This window comes from Choloepus didactylus, chromosome 2 (genome assembly GCF_015220235.1).
Source record: "Choloepus didactylus isolate mChoDid1 chromosome 2, mChoDid1.pri, whole genome shotgun sequence".
Lineage (NCBI taxonomy): Eukaryota > Metazoa > Chordata > Mammalia > Pilosa > Megalonychidae > Choloepus > Choloepus didactylus.
The window spans coordinates 242,031,334-242,048,445 of record NC_051308.1 but is presented as its reverse complement, the minus strand read 5'-3'; the positions used below and the strand labels follow the sequence as shown (position 1 = coordinate 242,048,445).

The 17,112-nt window shown below is 40.7% G+C and overlaps 1 protein-coding gene across 7 annotated transcripts in view; it reads left to right on the top strand.

The window, feature by feature from the left end:
• CAMTA1 (calmodulin binding transcription activator 1) overlaps nucleotides 1–17,112 on the top strand; it is a 955,716-nt gene that overhangs the window by 928,654 nt on the left and 9,950 nt on the right. For 5 of the 7 annotated variants that reach the window (XM_037828625.1, XM_037828623.1, XM_037828626.1 and 2 more), the window contains 11 exons: nucleotides 286–482; nucleotides 878–956; nucleotides 1,201–1,516; nucleotides 1,961–2,484; nucleotides 6,535–6,722; nucleotides 7,244–7,490; nucleotides 8,318–8,389; nucleotides 9,541–9,561; nucleotides 10,971–11,164; nucleotides 11,949–12,023; nucleotides 14,753–14,783. In XM_037828625.1, coding sequence (XP_037684553.1) covers nucleotides 286–482; nucleotides 878–956; nucleotides 1,201–1,516; nucleotides 1,961–2,484; nucleotides 6,535–6,722; nucleotides 7,244–7,490; nucleotides 8,318–8,389; nucleotides 9,541–9,561; nucleotides 10,971–11,164; nucleotides 11,949–12,023; nucleotides 14,753–14,783 — 1,944 coding nt within the window. The remainder of the gene's footprint in view (nucleotides 1–285; nucleotides 483–877; nucleotides 957–1,200; nucleotides 1,517–1,960; nucleotides 2,485–6,534; nucleotides 6,723–7,243; nucleotides 7,491–8,317; nucleotides 8,390–9,540; nucleotides 9,562–10,970; nucleotides 11,165–11,948; nucleotides 12,024–14,752; nucleotides 14,784–17,112) is intronic. The other 2 variants (XM_037828627.1, XM_037828624.1) reach the window with 2 other exon arrangements.

Here is a 17,112-nt window from a genome sequence, read left to right as displayed (position 1 = left end):
TTTCCCTGAGACGGATTGGCATGATGTTCATAATCAGCTTGATAGATAGACTCTGATGTCCCTGGAGTTACGGGACGTTGCCTTGTGCTACTACCGCAGCTGGAACGAAGCACATCCTAGTCTCTGTTTTGTGATGTTTCTTTGTTTTCCTTTTGCACTTTCCATTTGGAATTGCTAATCATAGAGCATTTATTTCCCCTACATCAAAATGCTGGCTTGGTGGAGGGGCCTTTGGTTCCCTGTGGGATGAAACGTCAGGTCCTAACGTCTTCTTTTCCGCTGCAGTGTGCTTCTGGGGCCGGAGCCCTGGGGAGCTGCTTCGAGAGCCGCGTGGTCGTCGTGTGTGAGAAGATGATGAGCCGAGCCTGCTGGGCCAAGTCCAAGCATTTGATCCACTCAAAGACCTTCCGTGGAATGACCCTCTTACACCTGGCCGCTGCCCAGGGCTATGCCACGCTAATCCAGACCCTCATCAAATGGCGGTAAGGCTGCGGTGCCAGCGACTGATGGTATCCCTCGCTGATCAGCATGCAGCTTCCTTGAGCTTTTCCACTGTTGGGAAGAAATCTGGTCATTCAGCAGGCTTTCTAGCCTGGGAGCAAAGGGCTTGCTCTGAGGACAGTTCCCAGGGATTTTTATGAACTTCTGCCTGAGAGGTACTGAGCTAGATACCAACTAAATGTTGGGCTTTTAATTTCCTTTGGACCACGAGCAAACAGGGAGCCCAGACCACACCAGGAAATTCAGGACTCTTTCTTCACACTAGGAATGTTGGCTGCCCAGTTTGCTTTTATCTTTCTGGGGCTTGATAACATTTTGGGGGTTCCTCTTCACACAGAATAATTTGTACAGTAATTTCTGATGCTATCCCTTCCAGCACAAAGCATGCAGACAGCATTGATTTGGAACTGGAAGTCGACCCTTTGAATGTGGACCACTTCTCCTGTACTCCTCTGGTAAGGAAAAGGCCCCTTTATTCCCCTAACCCTCCTTCCAGTTTGGAAGAGGGCTTGGCCCGGTTCCCACTGTTGTGCCTTAGGACATACGGCATTCACCAAGGATGCTTTGTAAAGCTACGTTTCTTATGACCCCGTTGAGAAGTGCCAGCAAAGACCAGTTTGCCAGCTGGCAGCGATGGCAAAAGTAGAAGGTGTTCCTAACGTCTTACTGAAGAGCTTGCTTTGTCTCGCTGTCTTTTAGATGTGGGCATGTGCCCTGGGGCACTTGGAAGCAGCTGTTGTGCTGTATAAGTGGGACCGTCGGGCCATCTCTATTCCTGACTCTCTGGGAAGGCTGCCTTTGGGAATCGCCAGGTCGAGGGGTCATGTGAAATTAGCCGAGTGCCTGGAGCACCTGCAGAGAGATGAGCAGGCACAGCTGGGACAGAACCCCAGGATCCATTGCCCACCCAGCGAAGAGCCTAGTGCCGACAGCTGGATGGCCCAGTGGCCCAGCGAAGCCATCAACTCTCCAGAAATACCCAAAGGAGTCACAGTTATTGCAAGTACCAACCCAGGTGAATATTCAGAATTCTTGTATCTCAGAACTTGAGGGGTATCCCATTGCTCTCATGCAGCTGCCCTGAGAAAAGTCCTTAGGATATTCACATACATTTAAGGGTTTTGTGGGTTTTTTTTTGCTTTGGGTTTTTTGTTTGTTTGTTTCTGATTTTCCTTTTAGCTTCAAGAATGCCTAGTACCCACCCCTCAAATAATATGAATAGTAACAAAAAACAAAACAACAACAACAAAAAAAACTCTGTCCATGCAAGAAATACAAACTTTCTGGAGGAGGATTTTCTGAATACAGTATATGATTCTGGGGAATATTTAAATATTAGGAAGCTGTCTTGAGTTCCGGCTTTGCACCTTGTGTCTCTCAAGCATAGAGAAAGTGTTAATTCTTTAGGATTCCTAATTTTATCACCTGATCTGACTATCCTTTCTACTGTACTTTTCAGAGCTGAGAAGACCTCGGTCTGAACCCTCTAATTACTACAGCAGTGAGAGCCACAAAGATTATCCGGCTCCCAAAAAGCATAAATTGAACCCTGAGTACTTCCAGGCAAGGCAGGAGAAGCTGCTTTCCACTGCACTGAGTCTGGAACAGCCAAATATCAGGAAGCAGAGCCCTAGTTCTAAGCAGTCTGTCCCCGAGACAATCAGCCCCAGTGAAGGAGTGAGGGACTACAGCCGGGAAACCTCCCCTCCCACTCCAGAGACTGCAGGACTCCAAGCCTCTGCATCTCAGCCTGTAGTAAAGTGGAATTCCAAAGATCTTTACATTGGTGTGTCTACAGTACAGGTGACTGGAAATCCGAAGGGGACCAGAGTAGGGAAGGAGGCAGCACCTGCACAGGTGCGTCCACGGGAACCAATGAGTGTCCTGATGATGGCTAACAGAGAGGTGGTGAATACCGAGATGGGGTCCTACCAGGATAGTGCAGACAGTGAAGAGTGCACAGCGCCCATGGATGATATACAGGTGAGCGCTCACTCCTTACGGCTCCCTTGACCTTGATGGTCCATCTCCAGAGGTCGTACCATTTTCTCACCGGTGAAAGGTTAGAGGTCTGGCCCTAAGCACAAGAGTGTCGGAGTGTCTTCTTCACTTGGGACCACATTTTCATGCGTTGCCTCAAGCATTGTGAAGAGGGCCTAAATGCCAGGGACCCAAGTCTCAGCAGAGCCTTCCCTCTTTGCACCAGCTCCTCTGTGCTCACTTGTGACCCTGCAGCTGGTCTTCTGCTTCCTCCTTGCATCCAGGGTGACTGATGTCCCTGTTTTAAGTACTAATTATAATAGGGCCATGGCCCTGACATGTGCTGACACAGGAAGCCTTAGGGATATAATTTGAATTAGCTAAGTGGCTCTGATTGGCACAGCCATCATCTAGTCATGGTAGAGGGCAGATACAGTGTTAGGTTCTCGGAGGTGCAGTGATATATCCTAAAGCTGACAGTTGGCTGCCCTGATAGCCAATCTAGAAAATCCAGAATCCTTTTAGAGCATTAAACTTAATAAATCAGGAGGCTATGTACTGAAGTAAACTGGAGCTTAGGCTATAAAGCAAGCAAATTCTGTTTAAAATCTGCTAGATTGGGGCAGACCACAAGGGCAGTCTAAGAACATGCCCTCTCTTCCCAGCTTCCTATTGATATGACCCAAAGCAAATGTAAAAGGAAAAACTCTACCCATACTAGGAATCCAACCGGGCACCCACACTTGTGGAAGTGATGCAGGGAGAGGGAGGGCATGGTTCACGCTAGTTCACGTGGGCCAGTAAACCCTCCAGCTTGGAAGAAGCCTTTCCCCTGTGCCACAGGGAGAATATTTCCTGTCTCCCGACCTGCCAGAATCGGCCTTCTCCTCCCCGGCCAGAGGAGGGGGAAGGGGACTGAGAGGGTCCCCATCTCCTGGCCAGCTATGGCAAGGAGAGGTCTGACTGCCGAGCTGCTCGTGTTCATTGCATCCCAGCGCCCTGCTTGTCACACTCCCAGCTTCACTGCAACAGAGTGGATGCAGGAAACGGAAAATAGCAAAAAAAAATCCATGTTTTCACTAAGGCTTGAGAGGGTAATATTTTACAAAGTTAAGAGCACATATCTATGAAAAAGCAGCAGTCTAAGGAAGTATTTTAACAAAATGAAAACTATTTGCACAATTAAAAATAATGAAATAATAAATGGCAAGCAACAGTTCAAAGAATGAGCAATAAAACTGGTAAAACTTATATGACTAAATAATTATTAATACTGTGGCTGGATGTATAAGGCAGCTGTTAAAAGGGATCCTTTAAATAGAAGGGGAATAATTTAAATTTATATTTATGTTATATTTATATTATATTAGAATTTAGCTAAAATTCTAAATTACAAAAGCAGGGAGGTAGGAAAATGAAGAAGGTAAAAGTGTATTAAAGCAGCTCTCTGGTTCAGAGAAGATCATAGACATTGTTCCATTTGTAATACTGATAGATAAATATAGGTGAATGAAATAGGCTTGTTAGAAATTTCCAAGTTAATGGGGAGCATTAAAATGGGCTATATAATTTCTAAGTCACTGAAGGGAAAAAAAGAGAAAAACTGGTTCATTTCGAAAAAGTTCAGGAATGGAAAAAAAGAAAAAAGCAACAGCAAAAATAATAAACAGAAAACCTAAGATATATGTTAGGAACATAGGAATATGTGATTCATTCACATTTTGGTAACTGATAATTTACCAAAAGACAGATTGTCAAACGTGTAAAGAAAAATAGCTATACTGCTTTTAAAAGAATAACAAAAATGAAATGAAGCAGAAAGAATGAAATTAAGTGATGGGTAAGATATTACAGGTATATCAGACATATGAATATAAGAAGAGAAAAGATAAAAAGTACAATTCAAGGCAAATAGTGTTAATAGTATAATTTATCGAGAAGATGCTACAGTTATGAACCATTATGCACCAAACAATATAACTTCTAAATGTTAAAGCAAAAAGTACTAGCTACAAAGAAACATGGAAGCATAACCATAGTGGCAGAATATAACACCTTACCAAAAAAATGTGGAATCATAATCATAGTGGGAGAATACGGCTCACCTATTTCAGATTGTGTCATATCAAGTAGACAATACATAAGAATAAAGAAATTTTGAATAATACAATTAAAAATCTTGATTATATATATATTTTAATATATGTGATATATAATTATATGACATATGAGATTAATATAGGTAGTAAATACACACACACACATTATAAAATTATTCTTTTCAGATAGCCAAGACAAATTATAAAAATTGCCCATATGCTAGGGAACACAAAGAGAATTTAAATAAAACCCAAGGCTAGACATTTAAAACTATCTTCTCTGACCGAAATACAATAAATTTGACAGGATATTTTAGGTTGACCTGCTTAGGATATTTACCATTTGATTTAAAAGCCATTTTAAATTTCATCGCCTTCTGTAAACATTATCACAATAAAAATCAGCTATTTGGTATCCCAGTGTGTTCCCTTTATTGTGATATTAAGATATTCTTATATTGATATATGTTATAAAATGGAGAGGGATTTGGGGAGTACTGTAGAGTTAACCTTCAGACTTCAGAAATCCCTCTCTGATTTTAATGAAATATTTGAATACTTTCATGGAATGAAAAGGTGCAATATGATTTTTCCTTTTTATTCCTATGAAAATAATTCTTGTTCTTTGTTGAAAATTTAGAAAATTACCCAAGAGAAATATTGTACAGTTTTATTGAGGTATAATTTACCTACCATAAAATTCAGCCATTTTAAGTAAACTCAGTGTAATGAATTTCAATAAATTTATGCAGCTGTGTAGCCATTGCCACAATCCATTTTGGAACCCTTCTATCACCCCCCAAAAAGTTCCCTGGTGCCCATTTGCAGTCAGTCCCTGCTCCCAGCCCAGCCCTGTGCAAACACTGGTCTGCTTCCCATCTCTATAGTTTTGCTTTTTCTAGACATTTCATATAAATGGAATCATACACTATACCGTCTTCTGTGTCAGGCTTTGTTCACTTAGCAGAATGCTTCTGAGGTTCATTCATGTTGCATCATAAACATTTTGCCACCTTTGTATAGATCCTTTCAAAACATTTTCAATTCACATTTCGGTTCATGCACACAAACACACAAATACTGTATTTCAATTACCTTTTTCAAGAGGTACGCGAGGTTATTTTTAAAAACTGGGCTATATCTCTGATTCTGATGAAATCCAGACTAGTTTGAGGATTCTTAATTGTATCTGTTAGGAATGTATTTTGGATGCTAGTATGAGAAACCTAACTGTAGTGACTTAACCAAGAAAGGATTTTTTTTCTCGCAGAACATGAAGTCAATTTTCTGTTCTTGGCTTTCATCTTCATGCTTGTTGCTTTTTGGTTATAGTGTGGCTGCTGCAGCTTGTCTGTGGTCAAGACAGGTAGAAGAGGTGAGGGGGCATGCCTGGCATGGCAAGACTTTTCATCAGGAAAGCTAAAGCATTTGTCTAACCCTCCCCCAACCCCCACCGCCCCCCAACACACCAGACTTCTGCTTAGTCTCATTGTCCAGAACTGGGTACGTGCCCTCTCCTGGGTGCACCGGAGGGTGAGAATCAAGAGGATTATCATAATTGGCTTCGATCACCTGATCTGACTCCTGAGGTTCAGCAAGCAATGTGGAAGGAGAGACTGGTAATGGTCACCACATTAAGATTATACACTAGATGACCCAGCCATAATGTCATTAATTTGCTAAACCTAGCTGAGAGTGAGAGAGAAGGCCCAAACCAGAAGCTCTCCAAGACTGGAGGAAATGTTTGGGCCAAACTCTGACCTGAAGATAATCGGGTCTCAGGATCTTGGCATATTCGTATGAATTGTTTAATAACCTTAAATGGTAATGGAGTCCATTGGATTGGAATGCAGGCTTGCCCTCCCTTTTTTTTTTTTCTTTCCAAGGTGGGAGAGTGAAAGGGTGTCTAGAACACTTCAGAGCTTCCTTTCTAACCTAAGTGTTCTGATTCCAGGTGAACATGATGACATTGGCAGAACACATCATTGAAGCCACACCTGACCGGATCAAGCAGGAGAATTTTGTGCCCATGGAGTCCTCGGCGTTGGAAAGAACAGATGCTGCCACCGTTGGCAGTACCATGAGCTGGCTGGCCAGTTACCTTGCTGATGTCGATCATCTGCCAAATGCAGCCCAGATCAGGTTGGTAGAATTCCATGCGTCACTACCTAGGCTAAGTTCTTGGATATAACTCTCGGCATAGGATGCTATTTGTATTGGATTAATGTGTATGACATGATGCCTTATTCCAGAAGATGATGAAAGCATAAGGACAAGTTCCTTTGCTACCTGCAAGGCCCAGCTCTTGTCCTCACCTTGCCCATGATTTTCCTCCCTGTTTCGGAGCATATCAGATCACATATCATGGTTCTGGTTTTTTGCCCCCAGTTCTATTGAAGTTTCGTGAGGAAAGGACAGTGTGCATAGTGGGTTTAGCATTCATTCTAGTACTAAATTCATACCATGTACACAGTATGGACTTACTATTAAGAATGGTTAAAGTAATAGTATGTTTAGCAACTTACCTGACTGAAAGAAGGCATATTTGTAATAGTCCACAGTGGCTTCTGGTGGATACCATCTTAGCTTATTAATTGCTGTGTAATGTATTGGGCAAATCAGTCATTAATAATCTTTCACTGCTGTTTCTTCTCTTGTTTCAGAAGTGCATATAACGAGCCTCTCACCCCTTCTTCTAATACCAGCTTGAGCCCTGTAGGCTCTCCGGTTGGCGAAGTAGCTTTCGAGAAACCTAGCCTTCCCTCAGCAGCAGACTGGTCTGAATTCCTGAGTGCATCTACCAGCGAGAAGGTAGAGAATGAATTTGCTCAGCTAACTCTATCTGACCATGAACAGAGAGAACTCTATGAAGCTGCCAGGCTTGTCCAGACAGCTTTCCGGAAATACAAGGTAAATAGAGCCGAGTCTCAATGTGCTCTCAAGTCAGGGAGGAGGGAGAAAGTCAGGGTCGCTCAACCTAAGATACATGCAGGTTCCTTTTTCTCTGAGTTTAGAGAATTTTTATTTTATGAAAGTGTTCTGTCATGTCCTGTCATAGGAAACAATGTATAATTTTCAGAAACTTTGGTAAAATAAAATTGACCTGTAGTATAATGCTTATCACCAGCTCCTCTTACTTATTGTTGGTAACAATAATGGATATTTATTATTTAGTTAATATAAAGTAAGTTACCACCTCTGCTATGAGGAATTTACAGTTTCTAGTGGGGGTTTCTAACTGGAGGCTGTGGATAGACTTCAGGCAGCCTCGAATCCCTAAAATTATACGGCAGAGCTTCTGTGTGCATATTTGATAGGGAGAGGGTCCTCGGCCTCCTTCAGCTTCTCTAAGGGTCTTCGTCCCCCCTACGAACTGTTAAAAGCAGAGTAGTTGGGATTATCTTAGGAAAGATGCTTGAGATCTGGCTGTTTATAAGGACAAATAGTACAATACCTAATTTGTTAAATACATGAAAAATGAGTATATTTAGGCCTCCTAACACCAAAAATTATGGTTTGATTTAGAAGCAGGACTAGTTGGAGGTTCACTCTGCACATTCAATTTTTTTTCCTAATTTATATTTATAGTTAATTATCAAAGTACTTGGGGAAACCTGAGGTCTCAGTTCTGAGAAAGTTGAATTAAATGACTAATAATTCTATGTAAGTTTTAGGAAAGTTGACATTTCTTATATGAGGTCATTGATGGATATTTTTCCCTACACTTTACCCTTAAGGGCCGGCCCTTGCGGGAACAGCAGGAAGTGGCTGCTGCTGTCATTCAGCGTTGTTACAGAAAATACAGACAGGTAAACCCCGGTTCCGTTTCACGGTGGGCAAGTGGGCCATACCAGGGCAGCACCGGGCCACGGAGCATTCTGTGTGTGGTATGTCTGAGGAGCACCACATCGATGCCCAGTTATGTATACTTATTAACTTGCCTTGATTAAAAACCAGACAAGGATGATCCAGAGAAATAAAAGCAAAACATCTTTAGCTGAACTTAATGTCACAAAAGAATTTTTGTTCAAATTGTTGACCCTTTAGTATTAGCTCCTCCTTGAGCTTTGGTCTGATACAAAGAAAATCGTTTGTGTTTGAGGGGAGAATCCATATTCTGATATTTTTACCAATAAACTTCTTAGCAATCAGATGACTCTAGGGAGTTTGAGATAGTGAGTGGAGATGGTAAATAGTGGCTCTTCGTTTGACGTTGGATTCTTTCCATTTTACAGATTAAGCTGAAGCTCAAACAAATTAAGTAAATACTGGGCCTTTCTAATCATCTAGGTAGTTACAAAATGTAAAAAAGTTGCCCAGTGGAGTTTTTGACTTGTTCATATGGTAAAGTTCAGTACTATCAGTACATTATAGAACCTTTTGTTAGGTCATGCTTTGGATAGATTTTAGGTAATAAATAAATGGCAAGGTGTATAACAGTCAATAGAAATTTGGGATTATGTTCTCTTGTATTGGTCTGTGACTTGCTTTGTTTTCTGATATGGGTTGCCGTTTTCTAAAGTTTCTCTAGGATTAAGTCCTATTAAGAAAGTGGGTAAAATCTCAAGCTCATAGCCAGTTGAGTTCATGATCCCAGAAAACGAAGGTTTATTGTGTAAACGCTGACACCGCAGTACCCATAGCTTTATGACGGGAACTCCACAGGTTTCTATTTGGTGAGCAGGCTGTATGTTAGCCCAAGTGATATGCAAAATCAGAGACTGATGTCTGTTATTGCAGCAGATATTTATCCCCAAATGTGAGTTGTGTTTTTTTAATCTCCTCCCCAAAGTATTGTCTACAACTAGGAAAACAAAAGACATGATTTTTTGGAAAAGGTAATGTAGCCAGGTTGACTATTATTTTTCTTTTTGGTTGGGAATTTTGTTGCTTCTGTTTTTTAATTTCATTATACTCAGCAATCTAACATTAATCTTGTATTTTCTGTTTCTCCCCCAAGCTGACATGGATAGCCTTGAAGGTAATGATAAACGCAAGTCCTCTCACAAACCATTCCACCCGAGTCACAAACGCCACACCCATTACCCACTCAGGGAAGAGGCCGCCAAGGTGTGGCACGTTCACAAGATAATCCTGCTTCCCCTGCCAGGCAGCTGACCACAGGACGTCTGTCCTCTGGGGGCCATGTGGTTGTTCAGGTGGAGTGGGTTTTGGCATTAATAATAACTAGACATTTTCTTGGCGAGTGTCCATCTCAAGAATCCATCCAGACCAATTCCTGTCAGTCCAGGGAGCTGCTGGGTCAGCTTGCTTATTTGTTGACATCTGTCACGTGGCCCGGTAGGCTCTGGAGGTACTGTGTGCAGGCCAAGGTGATGAGCGTCACCAAAGTGCCGCAGGATGCAGTCAGTGCTCTTGTCTCAAAGGACTTCTGTCCAGGTGAAAATATAAAGCAGGTCAGATAAGGTTAAAGAAAGTTCTTGTATCAGGGTCTTGTTCCTTAGATGTCCTGAGAACTCAGTTTCCTTCCCTCATTCCACCTCATGTATCCAGATGCACTTTGGCCTAGGGATTTTCTGAGGAATATTTTTCCTTACAACGGTAAGTTGCCTTCCTATAAGAAAAGGGCTTCACTGTGACTTCTTGCTCCGCTTAGCATTATTAAAACACGGTGAGCTCTGTATTTGTAGTGCCCAGAGTCTAGCATTGAAGAGAACTCACGCTCTGCTCCCTCATCACTTGCTTTTCTAGCTCTTTGGCAGGCTGGGTGGGGGGCTGCTGGCATGGGCTCCCGAGCAGCCCCCGGCTCTGTGACAGCCTTCCCAGTTTCATCACTTCACCACTGATGAGTGTTCCTCTTTTGCAGGTTAAAATGGCTTAAAGGTGTCAGCGTTTCATGATAAGCCTTGTATTTGGGACCTTGACACTCAGTCAGAGATTTGTCACATGGGATAGCTAGCTAGAAATCAGATGCTGACCACTGAGTAGATTTGTGCCTAATAGGAGTTGGGAGGCATAAAAAGATTGCTTAAAATGGTTTCAAAATTGGATGGTAAATATTGATCTTAAAATAAACATTTACATTTGTACTTTCTAAATGTGGCTTTAAGATTCATTTATGTCTAAACTTATTGCTATTAATTTTTTTTTCCAAGAAGGGTATTTAGGGTAAAATATTTTGAGATTTGGGAAAAAAGCACATGTAAAGTAACACATTGTCTGAAGGCAAACCTTAAATTAATAGTTTGTACTTTGCAGAGGTAGGTGAAATGATTTCCTCATTTGCCTCGTTAGTGATTCAACCCCAAAGAGGGACTGTGATAGGAAAGGGGAAAGCAGCCTCTCGTTTCCTACCAGTACACGCCAAGGACACAGAAACTTGTGTGGCTCCCTTGTTACTCTTTTGCTTATTCTTGTTTTCCCCTGCAGTATGCACTTTATAAAAAGATGACACAGGCTGCCATCCTTATCCAGAGCAAATTCAGAAGTTACTATGAACAAAAAAAATTTCAGCAGAGCCGGCGTGCTGCTGTGCTGATCCAGAAGTATTACCGGAGCTATAAGAAATGTGGCAAAAGACGGCAGGCTCGCCGGACAGCTGTAATTGTACAACAGAAGCTCAGGTGGGTTGAGAAGATTTCGTGGGGGTAGAGATAATCTAGGGAAGAGAACTCTGATTTATTTAAAAGAATTGCCCTGCGCTAATATTAGGGTCTGTGTAGGGCCTAAAGCATTTTGCAGTTATTTTCAGAACATTCTAGTGCTGTGACTTTGTTGAGTTATGCCTATGCTCTCAGTCTATTTTTGTCTATTTAGTTCCTTCTCTCTCCTCTGTCTCCCTCCTGTGATTGTTTTGATGTCTCCATCCAGTTTCAACTTATAACAGAATTGGGTGGGACCAACCTTTCTACTCAAAAAGTCTAAATTGTACAGTTACAACATGGAGGACCTTAGAAGAATAATCAGGGTTAAGCTATTCCATTTTAGAGAATGTAATGAAAACTTTTAGCAAAGTAAAAAGAAATTTAGATAGTAATACCCCAAACAGAGTATCAAACTCAGGAGAATCAACTTCTAAACTAAGAAAGCCTGTCTAATGCCAGAAGTAAATACCATTTTTAACAAAATGAGCCTATTAAAAAGTCATGAAGGAGCATTTAAATAACATCTTATTTTTGATCTCCAGATTGTCTCCCTTAAAATAGGTGAAAGTGCACACCCCCTTCCTTCCTTCCCTCCCAGCAGTGTCCACACGCAAGACTCTAAAGCAGCATATGCTTGTGCTATTGGATTTACCGGTTTTGAACTACTTAACGAAAAGTCCTCTATCACTGTTGATCTGTTTTCGACTTTTGCATATTAGGCCTCACAGTACCTTCTTGTGACAATAATACTCTGCTTTTCCAGGAGCAGTTTGCTAACCAAAAAGCAGGACCAAGCTGCTCGAAAAATAATGAGGTTTTTACGCCGCTGTCGCCACAGGTACATTAATCCTCCTCTATACATTGTATGCATCAAGAGCAATAAAACAACCCAAGTCTTCTTAATGTGTGTTTGACACTCACATAAAGCTGATCTCCCCAGCAAATAACCAGGGTGAATGTCCCAAGTTACAATAGGATAATAGAACTCTTTAAGGAGGGGTGAGGCTGCTACCACTGTAACTCTGGCTGCGCTGTACACATTCAACAGTGGAGGTTCATGGCAGGGTTTATTCTGTTTTAATGTGGGTGTAAGGACAACTTTGATGGACCAACTTTTAATTCCAGGTTTCTCTTTCACCTGTGGTTTATCTGCCACATTGTAGCATGTTCTCCGCCCTGAACCTTACTAGGCTAATGTGCATGCAAACAGAAATAAAGGAAACTTCTATTCTCAAGGAGAGGAGACCACTACTTCATCGAAGTTTTGGATGTAGGGTTTCCACTGGGGAGCTGGTCCCCTCTGCTGGATATGGCATAGCTTAACATGCTCTCTTAAATTACCATTGAAGCCAGTCTGTGACGAGAACTGGAGCAATTACTAGATTGAAACTATGCAGGAAAAGAAAGACATCTGGATGATGGACACACTTTCAATTAGCAGGAAAAGGGGTCCCATGACCCTAGCGTTCCGTGGAGATCGGAGCCAAGCTAGAAGAGTTTCTCTGTGTTGCCTCACGTTGGGAGCTTTTTTTATGGAGACTAGTTTCTTTACTTAGGTGTGTGGGGCTGGTGAAAAGAGTTTTGTCGTCTTCAGGTTCCTGTTGCAGGCTGACGCCATCTGTACCGGCCCTCAGAGCTGCCTTTTGATGGCCTTCCTTGTGCTTTGTCGTTTCCCTGCATGTCAGGAGCTGTGCAGTTCTTAGGACCACTTTGAAGAAGCGCTGTCATGTCTTATTTTCTCTTTCTATTTAATTGTACCAAAAGCCCTGATTTTCAGATTTAATTTGACCCCTCAGAGGTTTCATTTTACTTCAGTTTTTCTCACTCCCAGAAGTCTCTGTTTGCTAACTTTGCAAACATTTTGCCTTTGAGACTTAATAGGGTTTAAATGGATACTTTTGCTTAACTTAACAGAAGACTCCATTTTTCTGACTGCAGAAGGAACCGAGCACAGCCACTTCAATAGCAACCATACAAACTTTTAAAAAGATGTTCCTTTAGGATCCTTAGTTAGAATGCTGTGAAAGGAACTAAGGCATACTTACCACACGCCTCAGCAACTAATCTGCTCTCCACCCTGCAGGGGTTGGGGATCCACCCCCCCACCCCCCAGGATAGCTAACCACGAATGAGATGCCGTTACCCACACGATGAAATGAGCGGTCCTGTCAGGAAATGCACATCCAAATAAAGGGCGAGGCTGTGGAGGACTGAGAGGAATTCTAAAGCTTCACCGAAGCCACTCTCATTTCTTTATTACCCTCTCATACCTTTTACTTAGCACTAGAGTGCTTACCATCAGATAGACAAGTTGAGTTTCTTCTTTGGCCAAAACAGCAAGGTAGGCCCTTAACTTCTCACCCGTGCTCAAGCTCCCTTCTTCCCTTTTCCTTTCCGACCTGCAAAATGAAAAGCCCAGGAAGACATCCAGCTCTGAAACTTACAGGCTTTGGCCATTGTGAGCACAATCACACGGCGCCTCTTACTCCACGAGACTGCAGTTAAAACATTCCCGACAGATTGCTCTTCTCTAGGACGCTCCAAACAAACTGGAAAGTTCACAAGTTAAATTGTCCTATACTTTTAAAATATGTGTAGTAACTGCCTTAGTGATTATGAGCAAAATCACATCAAGTCCCATCCTCATTTTTTTTTTTTTCCAAAACCACGCCCTGTGTTCATGTTGGGTGAGTGGAGAGGGTAAGAGGTTTAAACAAAAGCTAATGTATAAAGGGCTACTGCCAGAAGGAGGCTGAACAAAGGAATCCTTTCACTCGTGTTGCTCTTAAAGTTATCTTTTTGTAAACAATTAGGGAAGAATTTCATGAAGATTTTACCTTAGGTTCATATTTTAACTAGTAATAACTTTCATAAGAAGGCAAACAAGGTTTGTTATGAAGAGAACATCAGATTAGGGACTCCAAGTTTCTGTTCATTGTTTGGAGATAAAGACCACATTGGTTCTTTTCCTTACTTGCCCTCTTAAAGTTCAGATGTTAGAAAAGTGTGCGGACAAATTTTAATAACCTTTGCATACTGTCTGTATAAGATCAGTATTCATTCTCCACGCCTATATATTCAATTAAGGAATTTGAAGAAATCCTAAAAATCTGTCCAAATCGTTCCCCAGAAATTTGTTTTAAAATCGTGTTTTCCTTAGAAAGTGTATTGCCCTGTTTCCCTTCTGGGTTTTTTAATATTACTTTAGGAGAAACTGTCTTGTTTATTGTCCCTTAGAGGCATTAAAATCTGTATTAAAATAGAAAACCTCTTGTGACACCTCCTCAAAAAGGTAGGTAGATAGTGACTTCACCTTTGGGAATCAAAAGACAGGTCTCATTTCTGAAGATTTTCCTAAGTCATGTGACTCTAGCATTTTTAAACTTAAAATATGAATTGGTGAATTTCCCACCTGCTCATTTCACACACCCCACCACCACTCTTCTTTCCTTTCTTTCCACAAAAGGCACCACTTGATATTCTTTTTGGTTGAAATAAAGCTATTTATAAGGTCTCTGCTGTGACACTCATGCTAATAGCTCTTTGGTATTGTTTTACTGTCTAAAGCCCCCTGGTGGACCATAGGCTGTACAAAAGGGTGAGTTTAGCTGCCTGCTAGCCAGTTTATCTTTATCTTCCATTTTCAATATTTTGCTTTTTGCTTGCTTGCATGGGGCTGCAGCCTAGGTATGCCAGTAAGTTTCACATCCATTTTGAATGAAATAAGATAAAGTAAAAACTAACCCTAACTACTAACACTGCTGTTTCATACAACAGGAAAACAGTCACATACAGTAGATGTACAAATGCATGAGTAAGTGAAAGGGAAGGGCCTCCTGAACCCCTCCACAGGACATGCCTACAACTTGGTGGAACAAGCCTTCAGTATTTAAAAAAAAAAAAAAAGGCTGATGTTGCAAGTTTAAAATCTGAATAAGGCTGCCCTATAAGAAGATATTAAGGAAGTAGTTGTTTATGATTTTTAAAATCTTCCACAAGAGCTTTTCTCAACTACTGCTTTGTCAGAATTTCTAAAGCAAGAAGGCTCACTAGCTGGTCAAGCTGGTACTGGGCTTTTATATATATATTTCCTGTTCAGAATTACTGTTTCCCCATTACCCTGTTTCTATAGTTTCATTTTCTAAATCTCTGTTCCCTGGTGCTTTGAGGTAAGTCAGTGCACAAAGCTTCCCTTTCAGAACAAACCCAGGCACTTATTATAAAACAGTGAATTAGACTTCCAGCATTTAATGGCAAGGCTGAATAAAGAAAATACAGTGGAAAGTGTCCTGAGTGTGTGTCTTCTATACTGAAATTAATAGTAGGCATCTCAATAGAATTTATTTTAAAGAGAATATGATGAATAGGTATTCAATAGAAACTGTTAGTGTTCCTGAGATTTTAGAAAATTATGCTGATTTGTAAGTATGCTCAAAAGACAAAGGTCTCTGCCACATGTGAATATAGTATGGCTTAAGTAATAAAAGATTTAGCACCAGAAAACTTTTTTTTTACAGCCAGGAATATAATTCACCAAAATCAGACTTGAATTTAGATAAACTTGACAACTTTTTTTTTCCTGTGCATAGTCTAAGAGGAGATGAATTTAAATATAACCTGGGGGTTCTTTGTATTAACTCAAATGCATTCAACAACCCCTCTTTTTAAACTTACAATGGTATTTTATCAAGTCGTCTTTAAGATTTCTGAGATCATTATTCAGAATATCTTAAAAATTGTTCATGTTTCTGGAATATTATTTATATCTATCTAACTAGATTTATATTGATGCTTATATTTACTGATTATATTTTAAGTCAAGGGTCAGCAACTTTTTTCTTAAAAGGTCAGATTAAAAATATTTTAGGCTTTGTGGGCCATACATTCTCTGCCCCAGCTGCTCAACTCTTGCCATTGCAGAGAGAGTGAAAGTAGCCATGGCCAATATATAAATGAATGGTCCTGGCTGTGTTCTAATAAAACTTTATTTACACAAATAGGCATTGGGCCAGATTTGGCCCACGGGCTGCAGTTTGCTGACTTAGATAATAGGAGTAGTGAGTTTTTATAAGTTCTTCCTAAATAAAGACCTTATTAAATGACGTTTTCAAAATAAATTACCTTTATTGTATAAACTGTTTAGGTTAAATCTGTTTCAGGGGGAAAAAAATGCTATCACGTAGATTTTTCTTTGATAAATGAATCACGAGTCTTAGCTTTTATATTGCCAGAAAGAATTTAGAACTGACCAGCAATTATCTGTATCTGTTAGTGTTCTCCTTATAAAAGATTTAAAAGACTCACTTATTTAAAATGATGGATAGTTGCTGAAGGAGAAATTTGTTTTGAAAAAAAAAGAAAAAGCAGCTAAATTCATATTTATAAATTTGACAAGTTAATCCTCTCTAGAATAAGGCTGTTGTTTACAATTGGAATATTTCAGGTTTCATACAGTAGAGCTGCCTCAGAGATGTCTATGCTTGAAATGTAAGAGAAAATCTCTCTTCTGCTCCCTCTCACCTTCTGCAAACATAGATACTATTTCTTTCCATTTGAAAAGCCTCCAAGATAATAGATGCATGCACTAGTCAATTACCAAAGTAGAAGTGATAGTATCTTGCATGTTAAATGCAATTAATATAGCCTGCTGTGAGGAACCAACATTTTAGTGAAAGTGGTTGCTTATGCACTTTTGAAGCTTGTTAGTTTCTGGTATGTTAATGATCATTTTTAAGAGTAAATTTTCAAAAGGCGCTATTCAATGCCAACCTGAGTCCCTAACTTAATTTCTTTAGTGCCTGCTGCATTCTGTTGTGAACTTCTAAAACACCTACTCATGCATGAAAAGTTGGAATTTCATAACATCCCTTATGCCTTGCGGTCTTCAGGGAGTTGGAGAGATAAGAGCTGGGAAGCTTTCAGGTTCC